Source organism: Protomyctophum bolini (genome assembly GCF_963924005.1).
Source record: "Protomyctophum bolini genome assembly, chromosome: 4".
NCBI classification, from domain to species: domain Eukaryota; kingdom Metazoa; phylum Chordata; class Actinopteri; order Myctophiformes; family Myctophidae; genus Protomyctophum; species Protomyctophum bolini.
In genome coordinates, this window is record NC_137865.1 from 36,136,557 (window position 1) to 36,163,492 (window position 26,936).

General features: G+C 42.4%; 1 protein-coding gene across 1 annotated transcript; it reads right to left on the minus strand.

Annotated features, from left to right (window-relative positions):
* Positions 1 to 1,914: 1,914 nt before the first annotated feature.
* LOC308314025 (transmembrane and coiled-coil domain protein 3-like) lies at positions 1,915 to 26,884 on the minus strand. The gene is made up of 6 exons (XM_080761403.1): positions 26,629 to 26,884; positions 13,494 to 13,787; positions 9,532 to 9,725; positions 8,617 to 9,192; positions 6,150 to 6,285; positions 1,915 to 5,004 (listed from the first exon to the last, which is right to left on the minus strand). The coding sequence occupies exons 1-6, from the start codon at positions 26,692 to 26,694 to the stop codon at positions 4,702 to 4,704; spliced, it is 1,569 nt and encodes a 522-aa protein (XP_080617529.1). The 5' UTR covers positions 26,695 to 26,884; the 3' UTR covers positions 1,915 to 4,701.
* Between the last annotated feature and the right edge of the window lie 52 nt (positions 26,885 to 26,936).

Consider the following 26,936-nt stretch of genomic DNA (forward strand, 5'->3'; position numbering starts at 1 on the left):
ACGTGGCTGCTGTGCGTGATGGGGCGTCGTGCTGCGTCGGCCTCTTCTTTGGGTGTCTTACCTGCGCAGGTAAGATTCTATATTCTATTCTACTTTGATATCTGCAGTACTGCAGGTTGAACTAGTAGCATAGTATAATGATTATACTATGCTACTAGTTCAATCTGCAGATATCAAAGTACAACAATGACACTACTACAGCCAACAGGCCTATACTTTGTTACAGCAAGTGCTCCACAAACAACACATGACATAAACACGACATAAACAACCACACACGAGCAGGTGCTGTGATTAGTCAATAGCCAATGACCTCACGGTCTGAGGCGGGCATTAGGGCTGAGCACAGCCCTCTATTGGCTCTGTGGGCTGAGAGCTTTTAGCCCCAATGGCAAGTAAACCAAGCAGGCGTGTCTTGGCAGCTGTCAATCATTCAACGCAATGAAAGCCAATGGAAGCCTTTTGGGCTGTAAAAAATCTGCCCATTTTGACCTATTTTGTGTTTTTCTTGTAACTATTTGATGCTGTTGCTGCATTCGATTATACCAGAATATAAAAGTATCTATTCTAAAACATTTTAATAATAATTTCTCATCTTTACTCCATAAAATAGGGAGGGCTGAGCCACCCTGGAACCCTCTCAAGGACCACTGGTTGAGAACCACTGCTGTAAGCTTTGCATGATCTGTGTGTTACATTTGCTTTGCTGCTATATATGTATGTTGTACATATGTGTTGTTTACATGTGTTACATGCGTGAGTATGCAAATATGTGTCTCCTGTGTGTGAATAGAACCCGTTTGTGTGTGTGGGGGAGGTGGGGGGGGCACACATGCCATGCAGTAAAATAAGGCATACACAATCATGCAGTAAGGCATACACATGCATGCCCGTATGTCTGCATGTGTACAGTGCAGCCAAGCATATCTCTTCTTATCCAGTGCCCAATAGCCTAGAAAAAGATGCAGCCTAATCTTTAGTCCAGCAGCAGACTGCCCTGTCTGTCTGTCTGTCTGTCTGTCTGTCTGACTGACTGACTGACTGAGCTACAGAAGTTAACACTTCCCCAGACAGGACCATCATCACACCCACACGTGACACACCGCATGCAAGCCAGGCACGATGCCAACCAGTCCAGTCCAGCAGTGTAACTCCTGGATCTGTGGAGTCTTTGATATATTGCCCTTGAGATATTCTATTTCCAGAACAGCAGAGAGCGCTACTTCACCACAGTGATGTTATTCTATTGCAGTGGTTTTCAACCAGTGGTCCGGGAGGCGGGGAGGCGGGGACCAGCGGACCACCTGTTCTGTAATTTGACATGTACGATGTAGCATTGAAGTGTAATTTTATATTTCTGCCCCTTGGCCAGTTCCCACCTGTAAAAGAGACTCAGTCTCAATGTGTTTTTACTGGATAAATAAAGGCTGAATAAAAAATAAAAATAAATTCTATTTTGACTATATCTGCATAATTTCAGTGGCTGCTATAATCACCAAATCACTTTTGGGTACCAGTTTAACTCTCTCTACTCAAACATTGATAAATAAAGCAATAACACATTATGTCAGATGTCAATTCAAAACGTGAGCAAGTTGATTAAAAAGGTTTAGTTTTAATTTAAACAGAATTCTCAGACAAAGGCACATGATGCATGGTAAAATAATGAACCAATCACTGTCCAGTGGAGTTGAATGAGTGCTGCATGTAAATCAGACCTATGGTGTTGTGTGGACATCCTTTTCATCAGTGGTGCCAAACCAGGAACAAACGGTCTTAAAACAGCCTCAAAACAGCCACAGAAAAGACAATGGCAAGTGTCTAAAGTAAGCTGCAGGGTTATGGCAGACACAATGTTAAAACATGGTTCATATTTCATATGAGGTGCTCTAAGAGTACTGATGTTGTCACAAGGGACTTGGTTGTACCTAGGATACTAGGTGAGTATAGTTCATTTCCTGGTAGAACAGAAAACCAGCAGTGGTCTAGATTTCTTCAGGACAGGAGTCGAGAACCGCCGTCAAAAGCCAATGTCCATCAGACACATGAGCGAATAATTTGGCCAGTCCCAAAGGTACACCTCCTCATCTATCTAAAGCACCACCTCTGTCCTCTGATGCAGTCTGAGGGCAGATTCACACCGAGTCTGATTCGGAACTGTTCCCGAATAAGATTGCCTGGTCCCCGCTGGCCATGATTCACATTGGTCTTGATTCTTCCGCACCAGAGTACACTTCATTCAACTGTATTCAATGCCTTCACATTGCAGCGATCCGTATCCGAGTACACTTCCATTGATCCCGAGACTACCTCCATGTGGTCCCGGGAACGGTTGGGTGATCCGCATTCACACTAACCACAACATCTGCCAAGTGGTCCTGAGTGTGCACCTGGGACCATAGTGTGAATCTGCCCTGAGTCTTCTCATGACTGATTCACCAATAGGAATGGGAAACGAACAAACAAAAACAGAAAACGAGCGCTCCTATCACAGTGTAACAATTCTCCTCTCAATCACAGTATTTTCTTAACAGACAAATAAGACTATCGGACTAGACACACAGAATTAACTAAGGAAAGTGACTAATAATTGCAATGTATGTAAATTAATGTCTGCAATGAGTGCATGTTGGTGCTTATGTAATGTATGCATGCATGCATGTTTGTGTGCACTTTACTGTATGTGCATTTGTGAAAGTGTATGTTTGTGCATAGGGTTCGAGTTAGGGGTGGGATAAGTATCCTAACAGGTACACTTTCTGAGAGACAAAGTGTTTTAACAACAACCTGAGAGTGAGATGATTTGTGGACATGAGAATATTAGGCTTCAGGAGGAAGATGCAAATTTTGGCCAGCAGCGCAGCACCAGCTGGTCCAATTAGGGCTGTCATGATTACAAATTTAAGTTGACGATTAATTGTCACACAAATAATTGCCATTAAAATGTAATTGCTTTTGGCATTGAACATCGGAACATTAGAATACAAATTTTCCGTTTGGTTTTTAGGCTTCAGAATCACAACTTGTAAAGGGCAGATATTACAAATAACTTAAATATACAAAGAAATTAGTGACATTTAATAATTTATAAAATGTATAAATATGTTTTCAACATGGAAAGACATGTGATTATCTCAAATAATTGCGATTAGACAATTATGTAATACTTGCCAAAGACACGCCAAGGTCCAATCAAAATCCATCCAAATTCAACACCCACACTCGTGTTCAACATAGACATTGATGTTGACTGATTTGTACAGCCCATGTCGTTCATGAGAGAATTATGGTTTGTAGTTCTTTTGGAAGTAAAGGTAAATGATACTCATCATTACGTTGAAAAATGCATTATTTGTTTTAATACTTAGTTTGTTTGCCAGATGTAATGATCCCCACTATTGCACAGTATGCTTTCATGGGAGATCAGACCACTCCTTATGGGAGCTCAGACCCCTCTGGCTCCCAGATAACTCGAACCCTGCTTACATGCATTAGTTGTATGTGTCCATGTGTCTGAGAATGTGTGCATCTCTGAGCATGTACATGCGCGTGCGTACTGCGTAGGTGTGTCTGTGCATCTTATTTTGCACATGCAAATTGGCAATATACTATTTGCAAAAATAACAAATGCAGAATTTTGGGCCCTTTAGCCTTACAGTGGTCTCAGTGGTTATTATTATTATTATTAGGGATTTCTCACACCCACACTAATGTCATTCCTTCACCAGTCTGTGGCAACACCTGTCACTCCCCTGGAAAATTTACAAAACATTCCCAACTAAATCATACATTTTTTAAAAAGTAGTGGTCTCAGGAATATATATATATATATATTTATATATACAGTGTGTGTACTATACACACAGTATATATACAATATATATACTCTATATAAATAAATCATATATTGCACTTACAAGGTAAACAGACAAACGTTTGCGAGATGACTGTCCCTATCGGACAGTCACAAGGCAATAAAGGAATAAGGTTAACATTGTGAGACGATACAAACACAACATCTAGGCTACAAAATGTCCCTCGCCTTTCTACATAATGCTCTAGTCTCTCCAATATCCTCAATCATCAACACGACAGACTTCCGCGACCGGCCCAGAGGTTGAGCTTGAGGTTTTTTTGTGCACTTGCATGCTTGTGGAAATTCGATCAATGTCAAAGTCAGACCTACATTTTTTAAGGGTGATATACGTAGCTCATAGCTCAAGTAAAACCCCCTGCTGCTCATCACTGACACTGCAGTTGTGGAATATCTTTCTTCAATTGTCACTGATGTAGTCTTACGATTATACAGTATTGTATGACTATCAACAGCCATGAGTGCATTGCCGTTCACATCCCGGACTTCTTTACATTACTAATCAAGTAGGATATTTTTGGAGGGCACACATGTAGAACATGCTAAAATGTTATATTTTATATAAGTATTCAATTAATACAAATCGTAAAATGTGAAAACATGTGAAAACATGTCCTCGCTCTAGACAAGAGAAACGGTGATTAAAATTAAAAGGTGTTGATTAACGGTTTGACTTTTAAAAACCCCATCGATGTCCTCCTGAAGTCTTCTGGCGATTGTACAACCAATCCTTTCAAAGACGAACCTTCTATAATAAAGACAACTGACAATTAAACTCTGCCTCAGAGAGAGAGTGTGGACTCCCGTTTCGGCGGCGCCCCCCACCATCAGGCCGGCACGAGCATCCTGTCCACAGTGCACTGCAAATGCTCCCAGTTCCTCCAGAAGATGGCCAAGAAGCACACGCCCAGGAAGGTGGCCACGACGTGGTGGCGACTGCGCATGAGTGGCGCCGCGAACTTGGCCGCAGTGGAGACGCACACCAGGATGACCGTGGCGATGGCCAGCATGATGTTGATGCTCTTCCCCAGCAGGACGCGCGCATCGCGGCTCTCCAGCTGCACCGTCTGCTGCTGCTGCTGCTGCAGCTCCAGCTTGGACACGCGCGTCTGGCACGACTCCAGCGCTTCCTACGAGACAGAATAAATGGAATAAACATGGAATGAAGCTAAATAATAATGGATTGCATTTTTATAGTGCTTTTCCAAGTGCTTCATTTGGAGGTGAAGCGGCGAACAGTCGACACCATAGTCCTCACTTCCCACATTCACAACACCAATGGTGGCAAGCTAGCACCGACTGACTCATTGGAGGCAATGTGGGTAGGGTTCAGTGTCTTGCCCAAGGACACTTCAACATGTGGACTGACAGGAGGAGCCAGGATAGGAACAGCCGGCCCACGGATCATTGGACGACCTGCTCTACCTCCAGAGCCACAGCCACCCCAAAAGGTTTTGGGATTTGTGATTTGATTTGTGTCAGTCCGAATCTGTGATTTGTGAAACGTCATGAAAGTTTCCTAAACAATGAACAAATGTAGGACTGTGATGTTTAGATGCAATCATTCAATTTTTTTAGGATTGAGACTTAAAATGTATGATGTATTCAAGAGCATTACGGTTTTATGGAAGATACTTCTGAACATGTCTTCCATTTCTAGTTTGACCAGATATTTTTCACGCCGTGACATGTTGTGAATGTGTAGAGAGATGCTTCTATGGAAGACTACTGGCTGCTGTGGAATAGACAAATCCCAAATTCAGTCATGGGGACTGAGAACTTGAATCCATGCAGAGAGAGATGGCAATCAACATCATGCTTTATGTCTCTTGATGGGACACAATATAATTTGAATAGTGAGATTCTACAGACACCAAGGGTCTTCAAAGTTTTTCAGACCAAGGATACCTTGGCAGAGACAGAGATGACGCATGGAACCCCACTACATATTGTGGTTCCAAAACTTTTTAAGCCCGTGACCCAAAGGAGAAATTTTATGTCTCCCCGGGACCCAAACTAAACTAGTGAAAATAGCAGATCTAGGCTACAGAATATTACTGAATATCACAAAATGTAGTAAACAAAAAAGCTACCCGTAAAAATGTGTCCGCAACCCACTGTTTGGGAAATGATGCTCTACAGCAGTGGTTCCCAAACCTTTTAGTCTATGACCCAAAACAGAAATTAGATATTCTCCCAGGACTTAAACTAGTGAAAATAGCAGATTTTCAAGCTCACAGCGCGTCACAGCACAATGTAGCAGTACACAATGTACCTGGATGTCTCTGGCTCGTTCGTGGGCCTGGTAGGCCACCCGCTCTTCGATGCTGGCCAACTCCTGCTTCAGGTTAGCCGTCTCGTGCTGGTGAAGCTCTGTCAGGTCGTTGAGCTGGTCCTCTAGACGTTCACACCTTAGTGAGCGATATAGAGGTCGATAAAGATCATCATATTTCATCTCATTCAGTCATATTCTAGGTGTCATGCTATAGGGCAGAATTATTCATTAAAAACAGTGTATTCTTAACCTTTTTTGAACTGTTTATATGCTTCTTTTGTTAATGGTACGAGATACCAGGGTTGTGGCTCTTTCGGAGCAGGACATCTGGCGGGTGGGACCGTGGGAGGGGTCAAATTAAAAAGAATTCCCCACTGGGTGGTTCTTTTGGTAAATTAAAGTCTTTATATCCATATAAGATCAGATAGACTTGTGACAAAATCCCTCTAGGATAATGCAGCATCATTTGAGAATTTTCACAGTGGCTTTTAACTCTGGGATGAGGCCAAATACATCAAGGAATGGCTGTTTTCTCATATTACAGTGTGTCTTTCACAATATTTAATATGCAGGTCAGTGAGGTCACTCTATTGCGGAATAATTTCAGCAACAAAAATGCATTAGTGTTGTAGTAACAGTACTGTATTCATTTAGTAATAGCTTCAATTGATGGTAAAATTATGGATTTCATTTCATCATGTGAATTGCCAAGAAGAACACACAGCTCGTTAAGCAAAAGTGTTTGATGTCACTGGCCAAAAATCATGACTCCAGATTGGTCAACTTGTATACTGTGTGTATACTGGTTGAATTTGGGTTTATTTAGATCATAATCATAATCCTGGGGGCCTAGTTGTACTGTATTAGATATCATGTAGAAATACTTGGGTTGCATATTGTATGTCTCTATCATCTACTGCCCTCTACTGGCTGTTTCCAGTACTACATTAAAGTGTAATAGGCTCAGTGTATAACTGTAGTCCTTGGTTTCCTGAAGGTGGCATACTCGTTTTCCACTTCTGGTTTAGTTTCATAGTGTAACTATACATAACATGACACTTTAAATCTGCTGCTGTGCCATATAGATTTTTATATAGACTTTCAGGAAACCCGGGACAACAGTGCCTGCCCTATAGTATACTGTCCTATAAACCTACTCTCCTATAAATTGTATATAACTGAAACTTATGCAACAAGAGCAGTGAGTTGGCACCATAGTTACAGTATATAATATAAGGCTCACCAGCAGCTGGATTGAGTACATGTGATTGCGTTTGCGTCTTTGAAGCAATATTATTATTAACCTGATGCACTGCAGTAAACTCTACTAACAGATACTCTGCTATCCACTTCATTCAGTATGTAGTATGTATTAAACTCTACTAACAGATACTCTGCTATCCACTTCATTCAGTATGTAGTATGTATTAAACTCTACTAACAGATACTCTGCTATCCACTTCATTCAGTATGTAGTATGTATTAAACTCTACTAACAGATACTCTGCTATCCACTTCATTCAGTATGTAGTATGTATTAAACTCTACTAACAGATACTCTGCTATCCACTTCATTCAATATGTAGTATGTATGTAATATGCTGACATTATCAACGCTACTTTTCATGCCCTATTCATTGGTTAATTCGAAGCTTTTTGTCTTAACCCAATCAAATCTGTAAAGCGTCTGTCAGTGTTGATTTTGACAGCAATTTATTATTTATCATTATTATGTATTACAAATATAATTTATTGAGATTTAGTCGTTTGACTAAAACTTCATTTAGTTTTACTCAAATGGAATGTTTTAGTGTTAGTCTGGTTGTAGTTGACTAAATATCATACGATTTTATTCAACTAAATCTACAGTTAACTTTGTCGACACTTTGTTGATGACTGATCTTTCATGTGGTTGCAACTTGCAAGCTGAAAAGAGCCGATCTACGAGCTCACAACGTGCCATAGCACGACGCGTTGTGACTTGTGAGCTTGTGTAGATCTGCTATTTTCACAGAGCAACAGCAGAAAGCAAACGAACATAAAATGACTTCTCTTTTAATTCTACTGGATCTCTTCTCCTCTAGTCGCTCCCATAATTATTTTGTCTAGTATTTATTAAATTGGCAGTATTTACGATATTGTCAGTATATTTAGTCATAGTTTTAGTCATCATAGCTTAGTTTTTACTTTTTAGTTCATTTTCGACAGTGAAAAAAGGTAGGCCTAGTCGACGAACATTTTTCATCATAGTTTTAGTTGACGGAATCAAAACGTGAATTTAGACTTTTGCGTTGGCCATTCAACAATAGCAGATATACAAGTCAGTCACGCTGCGAGCTTGTACATCTGCTATTTGTGAACTTTTTTGACAAAGTGTGAGAACTACTGATTTAGAAGACATTTGTAGAATCGGCATCAGGTCTTAAAAGGGGTTAAAACAACCGGAAAGAAATATTAGAAATCAGACCTGTATCGCTCCTCCTGCAGCGTCTGGTTCAGGATGCTGTAGTCCCTCTTGAACTGGCTCTTCAGGTCCTGCAGGTCCTCCTCCAACTGGCCCTGGGCCTCACGGATCTCCCGCACCTCCTCCAGGCCCAGGGTCAGTTTGCTGTGACCGTCTCCCCCAGCGTCGTGCCTGCCCTGGCCCCCCTGGCTCGGCTGCTCCGCGCCTACGGCCATGCCGGGGAGGTTCCCGTTGCTCTCAGCCGACATGGAGGCGCTCTCGGAGGAGCACTCGTCGTCACTGGGATACTTAACGGGCTTGGCCACCAGGGTGGTGCTGTTGCTGAGCCCCTTCCCCGCCGCGGCACAGCCACCAACGTCGGGCGGGAAGGAACAGGTGCTGTTATCCAGGCTGGTCTTGAGATGGGCGATGTTGTCGGCGCTGCCAAACTTGTTCCGGATGAGGTTGGCGAACTCACGCGGCTTGCTGAAGAAGAAGGGCGGCGAGAGCGAGACGCCGGGCCCGATGGTCTTGATCTTGTCCAGAGTCGGGTGCCGGCCGCTGCCCGAGCCGCTGCCCGTCAGCACATTGGGAGACTCCCTGGGCATGGATGGAAGGATATTATAGTAAACTGAACTAAATAAAAACTAGAAAAGGAAAAGAATAACGATAACTAACTGGAACTGTATTGTGTGTTCACAAAACGAACTAAAATGTCCATCGTTTTTGTTCATTTATTTATAAGTGTACTCTGGCCCTTTTCAATCCTGCACCAGACTTATCTGAGGAGCAGAACTGAAAAAGGCAGAAAAAAACTAAAACACTAAAACTAAGCGTTGTCACACAACTAAAAACTAAATAAAAACTAGCAAACCAACTGAATTTGAAAAAAAGAAAGTAAAAACTAACTAAACAAAATAATGAAAAAACTGTTCTAACCGGGGCATGGTGCTGTGCTTGATGGACGAGTTGTAGCGAGAGTAGGCCGAGGAGGAGGAGGGAGTGGGGCTCTGGATGAAGCCGTCGCTGTCCTTCATCTTGCGGTGGTACTGCTCCAGCTTCTTCTGCATCTGGGCGATGTTCTGAGCCGTCTTCTGGTTCTTCTTCTCGAACACGTGCTTGATGCGCCCCACCTATAGGGTGACCAGATCCAAACTGTTCATTTGAGGGACAGAGGTATCGCCATCATGTCATTAAGACATGCAAATCCCTTGACTCCTTCAAAACCACTCTCAAAGAGAACCTACGGACGGCTGCAATTCGAAACTGGCCCCGATAAAATCTGAATATGTTTTTGTTCCCCCTTTTTACCTCCTTTAATGATGATTTCCTGTTTTTGGCTATATAGAAGTGTATATTTGTACGTCTCTAAATGTTCTGATGAATTGAAAATGGTGGATCCTATTGTAAACAAGTGTAATGCTTTATGGTGTCCACAGTTAACAGTTTTTGTATGTAGTTGTGCTTGAAATGTACTGTAATTCTGCAAACTGTTAATAAGTACTTCAATCAATCAATCAATGCTTGTGTGGGACAAGTGGGACTGGGGTTAGCAATGTATTACGGTACCTAAATTGCTATTAAATGCCTTGATGTCATATTCGACCATAGGCCTTAATATTGCCTATCTTTTTGTTATTAAACCCCTCTGGCGTCTCACATTTTGTTTTACATTTTTGTCATGGGTGGTATAGGTCGACTTGGTAGTTGGTACTGTAGCCGGCCCTAGGGGATATTCCTCATGTTATTTTATCAGGCTAAAAAACACATCTTGCAGGAAAAGAGACAATGAGAGAGCTTTACAACAGAAAGCCAACTATTAGTGAACTAATACCCAGGGGGCAAGCCACCCTTTTTTAGGAAACCTGCATTTGTCATAACATACAAAGTTGTCCACCAGAAATAATATCTATGACCCCATAGAATCACAACCTATATGGACAACTCGGTCAATTTTGTTGCGAAAGTCCAATATTAGCCCCTAATAGTTATAATGGGGGGTGAAATTTTAAACAGAGATATTTCCACGAAACTTCTCAGGTTGATCAATGATATGAATACGAACATTTTTTTGTATTGCAAGTTTCCATGAAATCTAATATGGCCGCCACAATATGGCCGCCACAATATTAGCACAAAAAATAGGTTTTGGCTCTAACTTCTGAACCAGATAAGCTAGAAATGCAAACTTTGTGTCTATTTCATGGTTTCTGACCATTATTGGGTGTGTCTGGACCCTTATTGTGCATATTTACAAGATGGTGGCTACCCGAAATAGTGCTTTACCATGATTTCTACCATGATTGTTGACTGTTTTGGCAAACACAAGCAATATTAATTCTGAATCCATTGGCTAAGATTCATGGCACAGAAGGAACATATTTTCTTGAGCTTGCATATTGTCAAAATGGCTGCAAACATGAAAAAGAATAGACATTACATTTCTATTTCAACTTCACAGGTTGATCAATGATATGAATACCATAATTCTTTGTATTGGAAGTTTCCATGATATCCAATATGGCCACCACAATACTAGCACCCAGAAAATAGGTTTGGCTCTAAATTCTGAACCAGATGAGCTAGAAATACAAACTCATGGTTTCTAACCATGAAAGATATTATTGTTCTGGGGTGTTTCTTTGCAGAAAGACATCCCTCTGGCTGTATTTTGGTTTTGTTCTACGGTTTGTTGGCATTTCCTCTGTTTATGTTGACAATCATCCCAGGCAGGGACGTGCATCATCAAGCCGGACATCCCTTCCTTCACTGAGTCTGGATGGTCTCTCAGTGACGGGAATGCAGTCCCCTGTCCATCTACAGAGTACAGAGCCAGCCTGGCCTATGTCAATGAACAAGACAATATCATGTAGCTGTATCAAAGGCTGTCAGAAAATCTGTTCATGTGCCAGGCCCAGGGACTGGAGACAAGATGCAGCAGGAGCTTCACTCCATTCCTGACTGGAAATGTCTCAGACGCATCATCATTCTGTGTGCTCTTTATGGGCCCAAAACCACTGGCTCAACTCCAGTCCACTCCTCTGACAAGTGTCCTGCTCACTGACAAGAGTGACATCCTAGCACGCTGGGAAGAGCACTTCAGTGAGGTCTTAAACAGAGAGTCCTCAATTTCCGAAGAGGATATTGCCACGATACCCCAGCTGCCAATCAAAGCTGATCTGGCTGACCCCCCGAAACAGTGCAGAGACAGTGAAAGCACTCCAACAAACCACAGGGGACTGCATTCCCATCGCTGAGAGACCATCCATACTCAGTGAAGGGATGTCCGGCTTGGTGATGCACGTCCCTGCCAGGGATGATTGTCAACATAAACAGAGGAAAAGCCAACAGAAACAGTAGAACAAAACCCAAATACAGCCAGAGGGATGTCTTTCTGCAAAGAAACACCCCAGAACAATAATATACTCAATAGAGGGAAATTATGGCTAAAATATTTATATATCTCTCGTGGTTAGAAACCATGAGTTTGTATTTCTAGCTCATCTGGTTCAGAATTTAGAGCCAAACCTATTTTCTGGGTGCTAGTATTGTGGTGGCCATATTGGATATCATGGAAACTTCCAATACAAACAATTATGGTATTCATATCATTGATCAACCTGTGAAGTTTCATGGAAATATCCCTCAGTTAAATATGTTGCCCTATTCACCCGCATTATAGGCTAATGGGGGCTAATATTGTGGTGGCCATATTGGATTTCCAGAAAAAGAAATTGACCGGTGTGTCCATATAGGTTGTGATTCTATTGGGTCATAGATATTTCTGGTGGACAACCTTTGATGTTATGGCAAATGCAGGTATCCAAAAATGGGTAATAGGATCTGACAGGAAATGTAATGTCTCTTTTCTTTTTCATGTTTGCAGCCATTTTGACAATATTGGCCATATTGGACTTTCGCAACAAAATTGACGAGATGTCCATATAGGTTGTGATCCTATGGGGTCATAGATATTATTTCTGGTGGACAACTTTTTTGATTTAATTTTTAGTCATCTTAGTCTTTTGAATAAAATATTAATTTGGTTTAGGTTATATTTTAGTCATCTGAAATGCTTTAGTCTTAAGTCTAGTTTTAGCCGACTAAATGTCACAAGATTTGACTAAATCTACAGTTGATTTTGTCGACTAAAATGTGCTTTGGCAGGCCTTGATGACATCGAAATGCCTGATTTGACACTTTGTTGCACTCTGCCTTGTTGCAGAACTACAAGCTCAACGTGTCGCAGCAAGCTTGATCACCCAAACATAATATTACTTCTCATTTTTGTTTTGCTTCAGTTTTCTTGTCCACTAGTCCCTCCCTAACACTTTACTCTAGTTTTTAATTAATAGTTTTCGAAATTGTTAATATATTTAGTCATAGTTTTTGGTCATCATAGCTCAGCTTTCCCCAGTGAAAAAAGGTAGTCGAACATCTTTCGTCATAGGTTTAGTCCAGCAGTTCCCAAAGTGGGGTCCGGCGGGGACCCCCAGGGGTCCTTGAGGAAGTTCCAGGGGGTCCCCAGCTAAATGATAGTTAGGAAACAAATGGAACCTTATGGGTCTGTAACTCTGAGAGTGTACAAATGGAGTGTACCTAACGGGTCCATACACTTAAAGTGTATGTTAAATTAACTTTGATTTTACAATATACATTGGGGTCCCAGATATAAGAAAATGCCATTCGATGGGTGTCCGTAGCCTATTGCATATCAAACTGAGCGTCGTTGAAATTAAAAGGGCCGAGAATCACTGCTAGAGCCGTAAAAATGTTCTCTTATGGGGGTCCCTGGTATATCTTTTCAAATCGGGGTCTGTGGGCCAATTACTGTAAATTTGGGGGTACTTGACGTGAAAACGTTTGGGAACCACTGATTTAGTCGACAAAATCAACAACACCTGCTGCTTGTCGGCGCTGCTCATCAGCTTCAGGTACTCGGCCACGTTCTCGTCGCGTGCCGTCTGCTCGATCTTCAGCTGCTCCGTCACCTTCAGGATCTTCTGCTGGAGGCCGTCCATGCCCGAGCGGCTGCGGTGCACATCCAGCAGGCCGGGTGGCCCGGCCCCGGGACTGGGACCGCCGGCGGCATCCGTCAGGTGGTCCAGGTCCAAGTTGTTCTCGGAGGAACCCCGACGCATCGCCATCGCCGCCGCGGGGCTGCTCAGGACGCTGGCATCGCTGCTACGGTCCACCTACGGTAGGGAGGGACAAATACAGGCGGAGACACACAGATCAGAAATGCTACATAATAAAACTACCACCTCCTATAGCCATTGATCAGAGGCGGCAGTGGCTCAGGGGCAGAGCGACCGGATGGGAACCGCAAGGTTCCCATAAATGCACCATTTACCATTTACCATTTATCATTCATTAATTATCCCACTTATTACACGGCTCGAACAACATAAATTAATAAATTGACCCAAAAGTGACAACAAAATGTAGTATTTCCTTGCTTACGGGAATGAAAGTATTCCAAGGTGCCCCTGCAGAGCGCAACACAAGTCGCCTCGTAAAACAAGGAAGTGAGCATTGATCAAATGGAATACATTTTCGGGCACTGCATCGTCTACTTCTAGCTTCAAAAATGTTTTCAAAAACATTCTTGAGAGCAACATTTTGTTGTAAATGACATGTGTGTGTTTACATGGCTATCATGTTGGACACAGCATAAAATCCAAGCAGCGTAGCAGGTGCTCCGAGAGCCTTTGATTAGACAGCGGTCTGTTATAGAGCGGAGCGATCTGTTATCAAGGAATAACACACCGCTGAATTCAGCGATTGACCAATCAGAATCAAGCATTCAACCAAGCCGTGTAATAAGCATGTTTTAATGTTGAACTATGTCAGAGAGTTTCTCCCACTAAAGCAACGACACACAGACAGCACGGTCTTCAAAGCATTTTGCACACATTCTGAGAGCTAATGGAAAGCTAAGCCTTCTCTGTTTCACATGTCTGTATATGTGGTACTACTGATACTATACTGTATGAGCTTATCTCTGTACTTCACATTACACTGGCTCCTCCTCACTAGTCCACAATCGCTTGAGCATGACCAGCTGGGTGTGTACTGTATGGTAGGGTTTTTTTGGGGGCCCCATATGTGGGTCACTGACCAATTTGTATGGGTCACAACTCGAGTAACAATACAATTTTCTTTTACCTACAGTTGAAAAAATAAAAACTAATATATATATATATCAAGATATTTCGTTTTTAAAATATATTATTTTCAAAGGATTTTAAAACAACCGAACAAACAAATCTAAGACATTCCATGAATAAAAAAATGTAACAATTAAGAAGTAGTGACAATAGCCGATCTACAAGCTCACAACGTGGCGCGAAGCATCGTGTTGTGAGCTTGTAGATCTGCTATTTTCACTCGTTTGGGTCCTGGGCAAATGTCTAATCTCTCTTTTTGGGTCACAGGCTAAAACGTTTGGGAGCAGTGGTTTTCAGCCAGTGGTCCTTGAGGGGGTTCCAGGTGGTCCCCAGCTAAATGGAGAGTTGAACCACTGCGTTAATAAAGTGGCAAGGCTCAATATCACAGCAATACTTACTTGAATGTAATTAGTATGAACTATTAAGCCTCTATCTGGAAATACAACTCCTCTCTAAAGTCCTCACTACAGCATAAAGCCAGTTAAAAAGGTGTAGTGTTACAGCACGGAGACAGATCACAATACAGTAAAATCCTCAGTGTTATTTTTATTTTTATTTGTAACTCTGACAGTGTAACAACAAATATTCCATGTGCACATTGTCAGAGTTAAAAAAAACACTCAGGATTTTACAGTAAAGACTTACTTTGCCATCAGCAAATCCTCAGCATTTCTAGAGGTGGTTACGTTTTTAAGAGTGTTGACTATTACATACAGTAGATTAGATTCCTCCATGTACGGTATACGCCCCTTGTCACATGACAGTCAGGTGGACCCAGGTGATGGCTGATGGGGTGTGTGTGTGTGTGTGTGTGTGTGTGTGTGTGTGTGTGGGGGGGGTGACGTGACGGTCGGAGTGCACAAACAGGATGATCAAGAGACAGGATGCTGACTAACATTAAGTAGAGAAGAAAAAAAAGAGGGTTAAAAAAAGTACACTACACTCAGCAAAGCGGGTCATATACACACACACACACACACACACACACACACACTCTGACTTTTGGGTGAATTAGATAAGATATTGCCTCACATACACACAGTCACTGCCATTAGTCAGCGAGTCACACTTGTGATATAAGAGTGTGATATTTGTGATAATAATATTTCTTGGTAATGTGGTTCACCGGAAGCACCCCCAATGGTATTTCTTTATACTAGTGTATACTGTATGTCACCATTTTAAATGCATACAAAAAAACACTTGTGTGGCTCTTTGTTTTCAACCCTATGTTCTCTCAATGGGGCTTTCTGCTGTTTTATTACTGTAAAGCCCTTCATAAACGTATCGTTTGGAAGGCATTATAAAAAGGCTGACTTCTCTCTCTCCCTCTCTGCGCCTTCATTTACTTGACTTATGCCGAGTATGCATACTTATCCATTCACAAATAATCCTTATTTATTCTAACACACATTCGTTGTATGACCAGAGAATAGCATGTCTCTTTCTCCCTCTCTCTCCTCCCTTCCCAGTTGTCCCTCTCCCCCTTCTTTGGTGTTATGTCCTTCTTGAACACAAGACTCTTTCTCTGCAGAGAAAACAACTCACACTGCCTCTCTACACTGGCTGGAACTATGCTGCGATGACGAAACTCCTGCCTATGGATTCAATGGCCTGATGTACTCGTTAGCCTGAGGGACTCCATCTCCAAAATTTGCATTCAGGCGGCGAGCTGTGAGAGCTTAGACACCTGACAAAACAATAGGGATTTAAAAAAAAAAAACATAAACCTTTTCGTCAAACCCGTTTGTCAAAGGACCACTACAGGAGTTAAATGTCTTCTTCCTCAAAGAGTAAGCATAGAAGAGGCTGGTGTGTGTAGGCTGCTCAGATTACCAAGTCTATTAGAGTTCAGAATCACAAACACAAAAGGCTGTTTGTTTGGCAGCGCAGTCGCAGCCGGGACGACATGCTATGCTGCGGCATTACAGTCTTGGCAGGGCTGGAACTAGTTTGGGATAGTTAGTCCCCCCCGCCATGGCCTCTGCTCCGAAATGTTTAGGATTTCATTCTGCAGCTCGAAGCGCCACTGAGGGGGCATGGTGACGTCCAGGGGTATTGTACTGTGGTGGTGGTGGAAAGCACAGTCACACAGTACCAGATTGTAGCACTGTATCTCTTGTGAAGAAACTGCTGTCAAGACTGAAGACTGAGCGTTACGATAGCTTATTAGGTTGAAAGTGGTAACTAAGTGACTTCACACCCGTGTGAAGTGAGGGGTGCTAATATATTAAAGTCTAACTCATGTTGATTAGGTGATGTAATGGTGACAAAACAAACATTCAATTATCTTTAATAGAGAAAAAGAGTAACTAACCAGGTGCTCAACGGAGATAGCAAAACGTGACAATGATAAAAAAGTGCTCACACGGATCAAAAATGGGATCAAGACATGCATACATCATCTCATTCTGGCCAATCACAATTTGCGTCCTCACTTTTACCTTTAGTCTTCAATGTTTGAGTTTACACAAACCCAGAAAGCTAGGCAGTAGGCATAGAAGGGGCTAGTGCCCCTCAAAAAGACTGAAGGGGTCTAAATCAAGAGAAAGACAAACCCTGATTTCAATGGAATTCCCTCATATCCTCATATTTTGAGATTCTTTAGGGCAAAATACAATATGGCCTTAATTAAATAGTGAAGTGCAGCTGCCTGCAACAAAGTAGAACTTGAGAGAAGAATTCAATTGCAAATAACCACACAGCTAAAACATTCAAAAACATTCATAGTATACTGTAGATATTTTCGTACACTGCATGGTAAAAGAAACATTGTAGTTAATTTTACTTAAAGTAAACTTTAGTTAAATAAAATGTAAGGCATTTGGCAGTATGAGCCCTGTTTCATGAGCTACAGCTCAAATAACACAATAACACAATCCAGATGTTTCATATACAGGAAAGCGGGAAGATTCAGATCCCTCCCACATGATCCAGAATTACATCACAATACGGTTACAAACTTGCTGACATGCATGCACTGTCATGCCATTTCCATGCCAATGCATTGCTTGCTACGAACAGCAACTCACTAGTGCAAAGTAACGTCTCTGGCTGAAAGTAGCTATGCTTAAATGAGGGCAATTGTTTAAGCGCTGGCCTATTTTTCACTTCCACTTGTCCTGAAGACACATAATTGTTCTCCGGAGGATTTTATTTTAGGCAGTAGGTTTAAGGTGGGCTCATTTGGGGATGCCGCCCGATTCCCAACGACACTTTCAGATGACTGTGGGAATGGAAGGCTGGCAGAGACATGGCACATATTGATTACACTGCTAAATGTGAGCAGACCTTGTGTGGGTGGGCTAACAGCCATATGGGCCCTATTTTCGCTTGTGCCTAAACTTCTTTGCCTTTTTTTTCTATTTTGAGAAACTTTTTTAAATAGTACAAAAAGGGTTATCTACAAGCTCATAACGTGGCTATTTGAAGTATATTAAAGTGTTTCTCAAAATAGTAAAAAAAAAAGGCAGAGAGGTTTAGGGAATCTGGATAAGGGGTAAGGCACCAGCGACTCGTTAGGCTGATGTCCCTCAAAAAGACGGATGTGGCTCAGGAGGTAGAGCAGGTCATCCAATGATCCCTGGGTCGGAGGTTAGAATCCCGGCTCCTCCTGTCCACATGTCGAAGTGTCCTTGGGCAAGACACTGAACCCTACGTTGCCTCCAATGAGTCGGTCGGTGTGAATGTGGGAAGTGACTGAGGACGCTGGCGTCATCTGTTCGCTGCGTATGAATGAATGAACCATTGTAAAGCACTTGGAAAAGCGCTATAAAAATGCAATTCATTATTATTATTATTATGTCTTCATTATGGACAGACAGGTGGCAGCCATGGCTTCTAGTGACTAGATGGGATCGTGCATGCATCTAGCAACCACCATAAACTGTAAACATCATTTCAGTGAGTTGTTGACCCTCCCTACCATGCTTATTCACACACACACACAAAGTCTGTCCTAACTGTGTGACTATCCATGATCAACATCTGGTGGTAAATTACTTTGTTGTTCATGCCTTGGACATGCAGGACATTTTCATGTAATTCAACAGGCCAAAATATATGGCTCAAACTACCTGTAAACATGACACAGGCGCGTAGCGTGGATCAAATGATTGACTGGGCAAATTAGCATGGCGGGGGGGGGGGGGGGGGGGATAGCACATCCCCGGCCGATAGGTGTGAAGTGTGAACGGTTTGGGGGACCATTTAAAACAAAGGCGGCTCGCATGCTGTGGTTTGCTATACTAAACAGAAACAGATACTAAACACAAGGGCTGCCAAAGTAGACTATCTTTTGTTGTTTTTCTTGTTTTTTTGCCCCCTCTCTACAAAGTTAGACTGACTGGGCCACGCAGGCCGGCCTGCGTGGCCCAATGGATTGTTTGAGCCATATATTTTGTATCCTATTGAAAAGAGTCTCAAACTATTAAATATCTGGGCATATGGATAGACGACAAAATAAAACCCACATTTCAGAACTCACCACTAAAACCTAAACTAGCATTGCTCTATAGAAACAAACCCAAACTAGCATTGCTCTATAGAAACAAACCTAAACTAGCATTGCTCTATAGAAACAAAGCTTGCTTTGATTCAAACAGTAAGAAGCAGTTGATTCAAAGCACAATTTTCTCAGTTATTGACTATGGCGATATTATCTACATGCATGCAGCTCCGTCGTCACTAAAACCACTCGACACAATCTACCACTCAGCCCCTCCGGTTTATAACTGGAGATGGGTTCCTCGCCCATCACTGTAGGCTGTATGAAACGGTTGGTTGGCCTTCATTGGCTAAGAGACAAGAACAGCACTGCACTGTTTTTATCTACAAAGCCTTACTTAAGAAATTGCCTACCTTTCTTTAGAAATCCCCAATGTTAATTCCGAACTGGGTAAAACAGCTATTCATTATTAATATGCACCTCACATGTGGAACTGTCTACAATCAATTTTAAAACTGAATAACTTGATTTCACTTGAACGATTTAAAAGACTTGTAAGGATTAATTTGAGATCTAGCTGTACTTTAATTGTTTATTATCTTGTAATGTCTTTGTGTTTAAATTGTATGTTATGTTTTCTGTAATCAGGGCGTCATTGGAAAAGAGAGATGACTCTCAATGGACTTCCCTGAAATAATAAACGTTAAAGAAAGAAGACCTTCCTTAAGTTGTGCACATGTCAATGTTTCAGTGATTCATGTTAAACTCGCTAAAACCACGGCGTATGAAATGAACGAGGTCACCTCAGGTGAGCTTAACTACATCAATGAGTCACACAAACAACACTTGGAGGCCTGCTGTGCTGTCCAACCCACTTTGATGGCTGTTATGATAACGTATGTATCACTAGAGACAGAGAGAAGGAGAGAGAAAAGAATAGGCAAGGAAGCCAGACGTTGTTAAGTACTGAATCTAATGAGCAATCATCATTGCTTCCAATCAACACAGTGGAGAGTAACCCACCTAATCATCATTACTGTAATCAGGGACAGAGGTAGTGGTGGATAAAAAAAGAACACTTCAAGCACTACACTACACATGGAAAATAGAACGCTGCAGCATGTATCATCACCAGAATCACTGTCGTCAGTCACATCACCCCTGTCTCACCACTGGACTTCCCATCAAATACCGTATTGACTATAAGATCCTCCTTCATACATTCAAGGCCATCCATAAGGCCATCCATAAGGCTATCCATAACCCTAATCCGCTAATCAGACACAGTAAGGGCGGGTCTATCCTAGAACGTTGGTGGGATCCAAACAACGTGCCAGGATATGGATGTATGGGGGATCCTCATGGCTGAGACCTCGGTGCACCCCTCTATACCCCCACCCCGACCCCCGCCACGCTGCCCTACTTAAAATCTCTGCTCCTGCTTCACGCCATGACCCATTAAATAGGCCCTGACCTCAGCAGCATGAAGATCCAACTGCATTTTTCTAACTTTTTAGCCATGTATTAGTTAGGGGGACAGTGGGTTTGAGAGACAGATACTCAATCAACATCAAAGCTGGGCTTTGTTGTATAAAAACTAAAAAGTTAGGCAGCTTGATGAAGATATGCACTGAAATGAAACTGAATGACTTCAGAAGTTCATGGCCCGCACTTGTCTTGCACGTGAGTCTTTTTCCCCGAACCGTGGCGATATTTGACCAGAATAGCTGTTGCTGATGTATGCACTTGTCAAACATTACTTCCCTGTGACAAAACCAAACGTTCCTGTTTGCTTAACAAAATGCCTTTGTTATTAATCCCTACCCTGACCCCGCCCCACCCGGCACACTCCTAAAAGCAGGAAAAGTGGGTTGGTCCAGAACGGGGTTTACGGCTCTATAGCTTATGCTATCTAAAAAATAATAAATAAACATTTATTTGTATCTTATAGAGAGTCACAGTCCCGCCCCCACCGAGCGGCACGGAAGAAAATGTATCATTCATTTTCCCCATAGATGTTTCAGAAAGTATTAATTGAAAGACCTTTAAAGTCTCAGACATAGCCAACTTGGATCATGACAATAAACACATTTATTGGGCCGAACAAATAATTAGAAAGAAGAAAAACAACAAAAAATGCGTTGTACAGTGCCCTTTTTTCGACTTGTGTTTATTGTCATGAGTTGTCAGTTGTCACCATCCGAGTTGGCTTTGTCCGAGGCTTAACAGTCTTTAAATAAATACTTTCTGAAACATCTATGAGGAAAAATTATGGAAAATTCTCTTTCGGGCCGCTCGTCGTCATGAAAGTGGGGGGGACTGCGACACTCTATTGCTGCTCAGAATCTGGTGTATACCGGGGAGGCTGGGGCGTTAGGTTTCAGTTCAGCTAAATTCAGCAGTCTGATTCTGACTTCTGCTTTTGTCTAAACTATGAGATCTCTCCGTTTTCCAGTGCCAGACATGCCAGTCATGAATGGGACCATGGAGGTAATTGATCCTAGTAGTAATCTGTGACGACTGGGACAGCACATTGAGAAGCACACAATGTGGGATTGGCTTCCGTCAATCTGGGGCAGCACATGGCTGAGTTTGTCTGAGTGACTCTCTCGCTGTCGCACACGCACACGCACACGCACTCTTGCTGGCATGCTCACTGAGATGGAACAAATCATGTCTTTAGCAGAGAGCAGTGTGCCACACAGAGAAGAGGCCTGCAGACTGAAGTGCTTATTTGTATTCCCTCCAGCTGACCCTCATGGATGCAGACTATCTCAGGACCCACACCGACACAGAGACAGATGAATAAAGAGGGAGGCGAGTAATAGATCATAGAAAGAGAAAGATATGGGAGGACAAGACAGGATAGGACGGTGAGAGAGCACAACTGTCATGAATTAACACAACCCCCCTCCTCATTGCCATCTGCAGTGTTGATTTCGGCGATTAATACCCTATTGGCCCGAATATAAGACTGTTTTTTTTCTCCAATGGAAATATCCTAAGAAACAGGGTCGTATTATAATCGGGGACTAGACAATTTGACATGATCCAACGTTATTTTTTTCACAGAAGAAATGAGTCTTGAAAAATGGGGGTTGTCTTATAATCAGTCGTCTTATAGAGCGTCGTGGTCCCGCCCCCTACCAGGGCCCAGGAAATTATTCCCTGTTAATTTTCCTCATAGACATTAAAAAGGTATTTATTTAAAGACCTTTTAAGTCTCGTACAAAGCCAACTGGAGTTGTGACAAATCATGACAACAAACAAAAAAAAATCGGGCCGAACAAATAATTAGAAAGAAGAAGAAAACCGCAGGTTACAACACTTTTTTTGTTGTTTTTCTTATTTATTTAATTATTTGTTCGGCCCAAAATGTTGTGTTTGTTGTCATGATTTGTCACAACTCCAGTTGGCTTTGTCCGCGGCGTAAACGTCTTTAAATAAATACTTTTTGAAAAGCCTATGGAGAAAATGAACGGGGAATTCACTTCTGGGTCTCACGTCGTCACGAAAGGGGGCTGGACTGTGACGCTCTATAATCAGACTAGTTTTATAATCGGGACAATGTCAAAATAAATTCGTCGACTACCTTTTTTCACTGACGAAAACAAAATGTCAACAAATAAAAACTAGACAAAAATGTTAGGAAGGGACTAGTGGACAAGAGATCCAGTATAAGTCATTTTACACTTGGTTGCATGCTGAAAATAGCATTTCAGCAAGTGTAAATTATGACGGCATCAAGGCCCGCCAAAATACATTTTAGTCGACTAAATCAAATGTAGATTTAGTCGACTAAAACTGAACTAACACTAAAACATTCCAGGTGACAAAAATGTGACTAAAACTAAATTAAAACTATTCAAGAGACTATGACTAAAACTCAAATCAAAATATTCTGTCAAAATCAACACCTGCATCGAACCATTCCAGCTGTCCCCGCTGTGCTGCCGAGCTTCGATTGTGAACCTCTTGCTTTGTTTGGAAGTTAAATCAAATAAACAATGTCCCGTCCGTCGACATAATAAGGAACCAGCAGACGCAGAGATTGATGTCTGAACTTTCCTCAGTGACCTACGGTTGCGTAACTTGTGTCAGACCTTTTTTTCCCCTTTTTTTTCTGTCTATTGTTTCCAGAAGAAAAGCTGGTCCACGACCAAATCAATAGGCCATTAACAGCCAACAACCCCAGCGTGGCCCCCTGTGGACTATGAAAGCACCGAATGGGATTCAATTATAAGTATGATAAATATGCAGCTAGCTGTTTTGTCAATGGACTGATTCACAGCGAGAGCAGGACAGGGTAATTACACCACACTCACAGAGAGGTAATAACCAAGCCAGAGACACCCAGATGTGTTGTTCTGTTTCGTTATGTCGCATTAAACTGTGTGATACAACGCTCCCTTCTCCGAGGAGGTTGTTGTTTATCCAAGTCCAATCTTTAATACAATTCTATTCTTATGTATTGTCTAATTCCCATCTTCGCCACTCTAGTACACTTGGAGGGAGGGTGCATTGCACAGTATGCAAATTGCTGCAGATCATTAGTGGAACCAAAATGTGAAGGGGATTTGACTGCATTGCTTCTGGTAAGAACCACGGACATAATATAGGCTATGCAATTTACTATAAGTATAATTATGTGATGATGAATGTAAAATCTAAATGACAAGATAAACATGAATAAAAAGCAAGTAATCAATTCAGTCTCTCTCTCTCTCTCTTTTTTTCCAGACAGATGGATATCAACATGCCACCCTCCATTGAAGCATGCTCAGTGCTAGTGCTGTGAGGCGGTGTTCAGAGAGAGACATCTGGCTCTACATGTCACATTTTACAATCAGAATAGTGCTGATCTAAGACAGCTGCAGTGCTGCCTGCTGTACTGCATTGTTAAGAAATTTGGGGGGGGGGGGGGGGGGGCTTGGGGACACGGACACGACACCTTTGGAGGTGAGCGGTGCAGAGATGCTGGCAGGCAGAGTTCTATCTGCTTGATTGATGACAGTGAATGAAGCCCTTTCTTTTGTGGCCGTCTTTAAGCGAAAAACAGGATCAACTTCTTCACTTCATTAGGCGAAACTGACAGGCAGGCGCGCACACACGCACACAAGGGAGCATTCCTCTCTGTGGTGTCACCTATAGCTGGTGCCTGCCTCCTCGTAAGAGATACCGGAGTTTCAACAGCTTCACAGATTTTATCATTATAGCCCCTTGGGTGTTTCCATGAATGTTTTCTTCGCTAGGCTAACTAACTACATAGCATAATGTCAACACGGACAGGCTACGTACTACGGCAGCAGTTTTCAATCAGTGGTCCGGGGACCACCAGTGGTCCTTGAGGGGGTTCAAGGTCCCAGGTGGTGCCCAGCTAAATGATGGAGAGTTGGTAACCAAATTACCGTTATAGATCTCTAGCGTAAATGGTTTAATTTTCCGCACTCAAGAGTTAATTTAGTGTTAAACATCTGCATTACTTAATTTACAAGAAGTCTAACGAATTAGAGAATGTAGGAGAATTGATATTTTATCAATGTTTGCCTGTTATCTCTCCTAATGGTATACCAACATCAATACAGTTTGGAATTGTGGACAAAATCTTATCCAATGAAAACATCATATTTTGGGTCCGTGGTCCGTGGCTCAAATGCCAAATAAATAATGGACCTTGATATGAAGAGGGTTGAAAGTTGAAACCCACTGCACTATGGATGGCACTGTGTCCACTCCACTCTGTCCACTACGGCACTGTGTCCACACAGACTGCACTACAGCACTGCATGTGTCCAGTCCACACAGACTGCACTACAGCACTGCATGTGTCCAGTCCACACAGACTGCACTACAGCACTGTATGTGTCCAGTCCACACAGACTGCACTACAGCACTGCATGTGTCCAGTCCACACAGACTGCACTACAGCACTGCATGTGTCCAGTCCACACAGACTGCACTACAGCACTGCATGTGTCCAGTCCACACAGACTGCACTACAGCACTGCATGTGTCCAGTCCACAGTCCACACAGACTGCACTGCATGTGTCCAGTCCACAGACTGCACTACAGCATTGCATGTGTCCAGTCCACAGTCCACACAGACTGCACTACAGCACTGCATGTGTCCAGTCCACAGTCCACACAGACTGCACTACAGCACTGCATGTGTCTAGTCCACACAGACTGCACTACAGCATTGCATGTGTCCAGTCCACAGTCCACACAGACTGCACTACAGCACTGCATGTGTCTAGTCCACAGACTGCACTACAGCATTGCATGTGTCCAGTCCAAACAGACTGCACTACGGCATTGCATGTGTCCAGTCCACAGTCCACACAGACTGCACTACAGCACTGCATGTGTCCAGTCCACACAGACTGCACTACAGCACTGCATGTGTCCAGTGACTCCAGTCCACACAGACTGCACTACGGCACTGCATGTGTCCAGTCCACACAGACTGGAATTGCATCATGAAGTGTGTTTTGTTTTGGGGCAGCAGCAGCAGCAGCAGCAGCAGCACATACACAAAACCATACAGTACAGCCTATTACCAACATGTAGCCTGCTGCACTCTTCTCTTCCCTATAGATTAAATAACCTTAAACACAGGTTTTGCGGGAAGAAGCACCAAGCACGTACGTTTTGTGTATGATATGATGAAACAATAGTGGTGGCATGGTGGCAGCATAGCAGATTTAGACTCTCGTAGATGTATTTTATGATCGATTCTGAGATTGAAAATGTCAGAATCTTAATAAAATACATATATCAACGAGTCTAAATCGTAGGCTACAGTGGCAGCACACATGGCTACTTCTATTATCATTAATTATTACCCCAATTATTATAATTTACTGTACCTGTACATAATAAGTAATACGTCAGAATCGATTATCTACGAGTCTAAATCTTAGGCTAGGACAGGCATCTCAAAGCCTTAACTAACGTTAGTTAGTTTATATTATATTTAAATGTTAATAAAAGAGTATAGCCACTGCCCACTGCATGGCTCCGTTGAGGGAGCAGACATTCATTCGCCCTGACTCAAACAACACAGCATGGGGGGATAATAGGCTACTATTGTTTAGCAGTAAATATATCATCATCCCCCGGTTCGAATCGTAGCCTACCATATGCCACAAAATAATAAAGCAGGACGCACCAGCAGCTGTTCTGTTCGTCCCACATGGAGATGAACTAGCTAGCCTATAACATTTACTCTATACATTTAGCATTGAAAATGTCAGAATCGATTAAATACATCTACGAGTCTAATAAAATCATAGGCTATAGATGAAAAGGCGACTGTTTTTTACCGCAGCTGGCACAGCTAAACCGAACCTTCGAAAAATATAAATTAATTAATCCCAAATTAAAAGAATAATTGTAGGCTAGTTAGTAGTACTCACCATTCGGCCGTTGAGGTATTTCTCTACTTCGGATAAACTTCGCACAGACACGTCGGCGCTGGGCATAATAATCCCTGTGGTGGTGGATTGACTGGATTCCACAGTACAGTACAGTTGAAAACTTGTTGTGATCAGAGTATAGTAGATCTCACTACACTTCAGTGGTGGTGGTGGTCTCTCACATACTGCAGAATATGAAGCCGACAGTACATTGTCGACCCCTCCTCACAACATAACATAACACACTCTCTCTGTGTCCAACGGTTTGATACAGAAAGAAAGGAGTGGAGCAAAAAAATACCAGGAAA

Bases quoted from the DNA above. Each gene is read 5' to 3' on its own strand.
- LOC308314025 (XM_080761403.1), bottom strand. From the start codon at position 26,694: ATGCCCAGCGCCGACGTGTCTGTGCGAAGTTTATCCGAAGTAGAGAAA. The intron at 9,726-13,493 runs GTGTTGTTGATT...GTCACCCTATAG, and splicing joins GCAGCGCCGACAAGCAGCAG to GTGGGGCGCATCAAGCACGT. The intron at 6,286-8,616 runs GTCTGATTTCTA...TCGCTCACTAAG, and splicing joins CTGCAGGAGGAGCGATACAG to GTGTGAACGTCTAGAGGACC.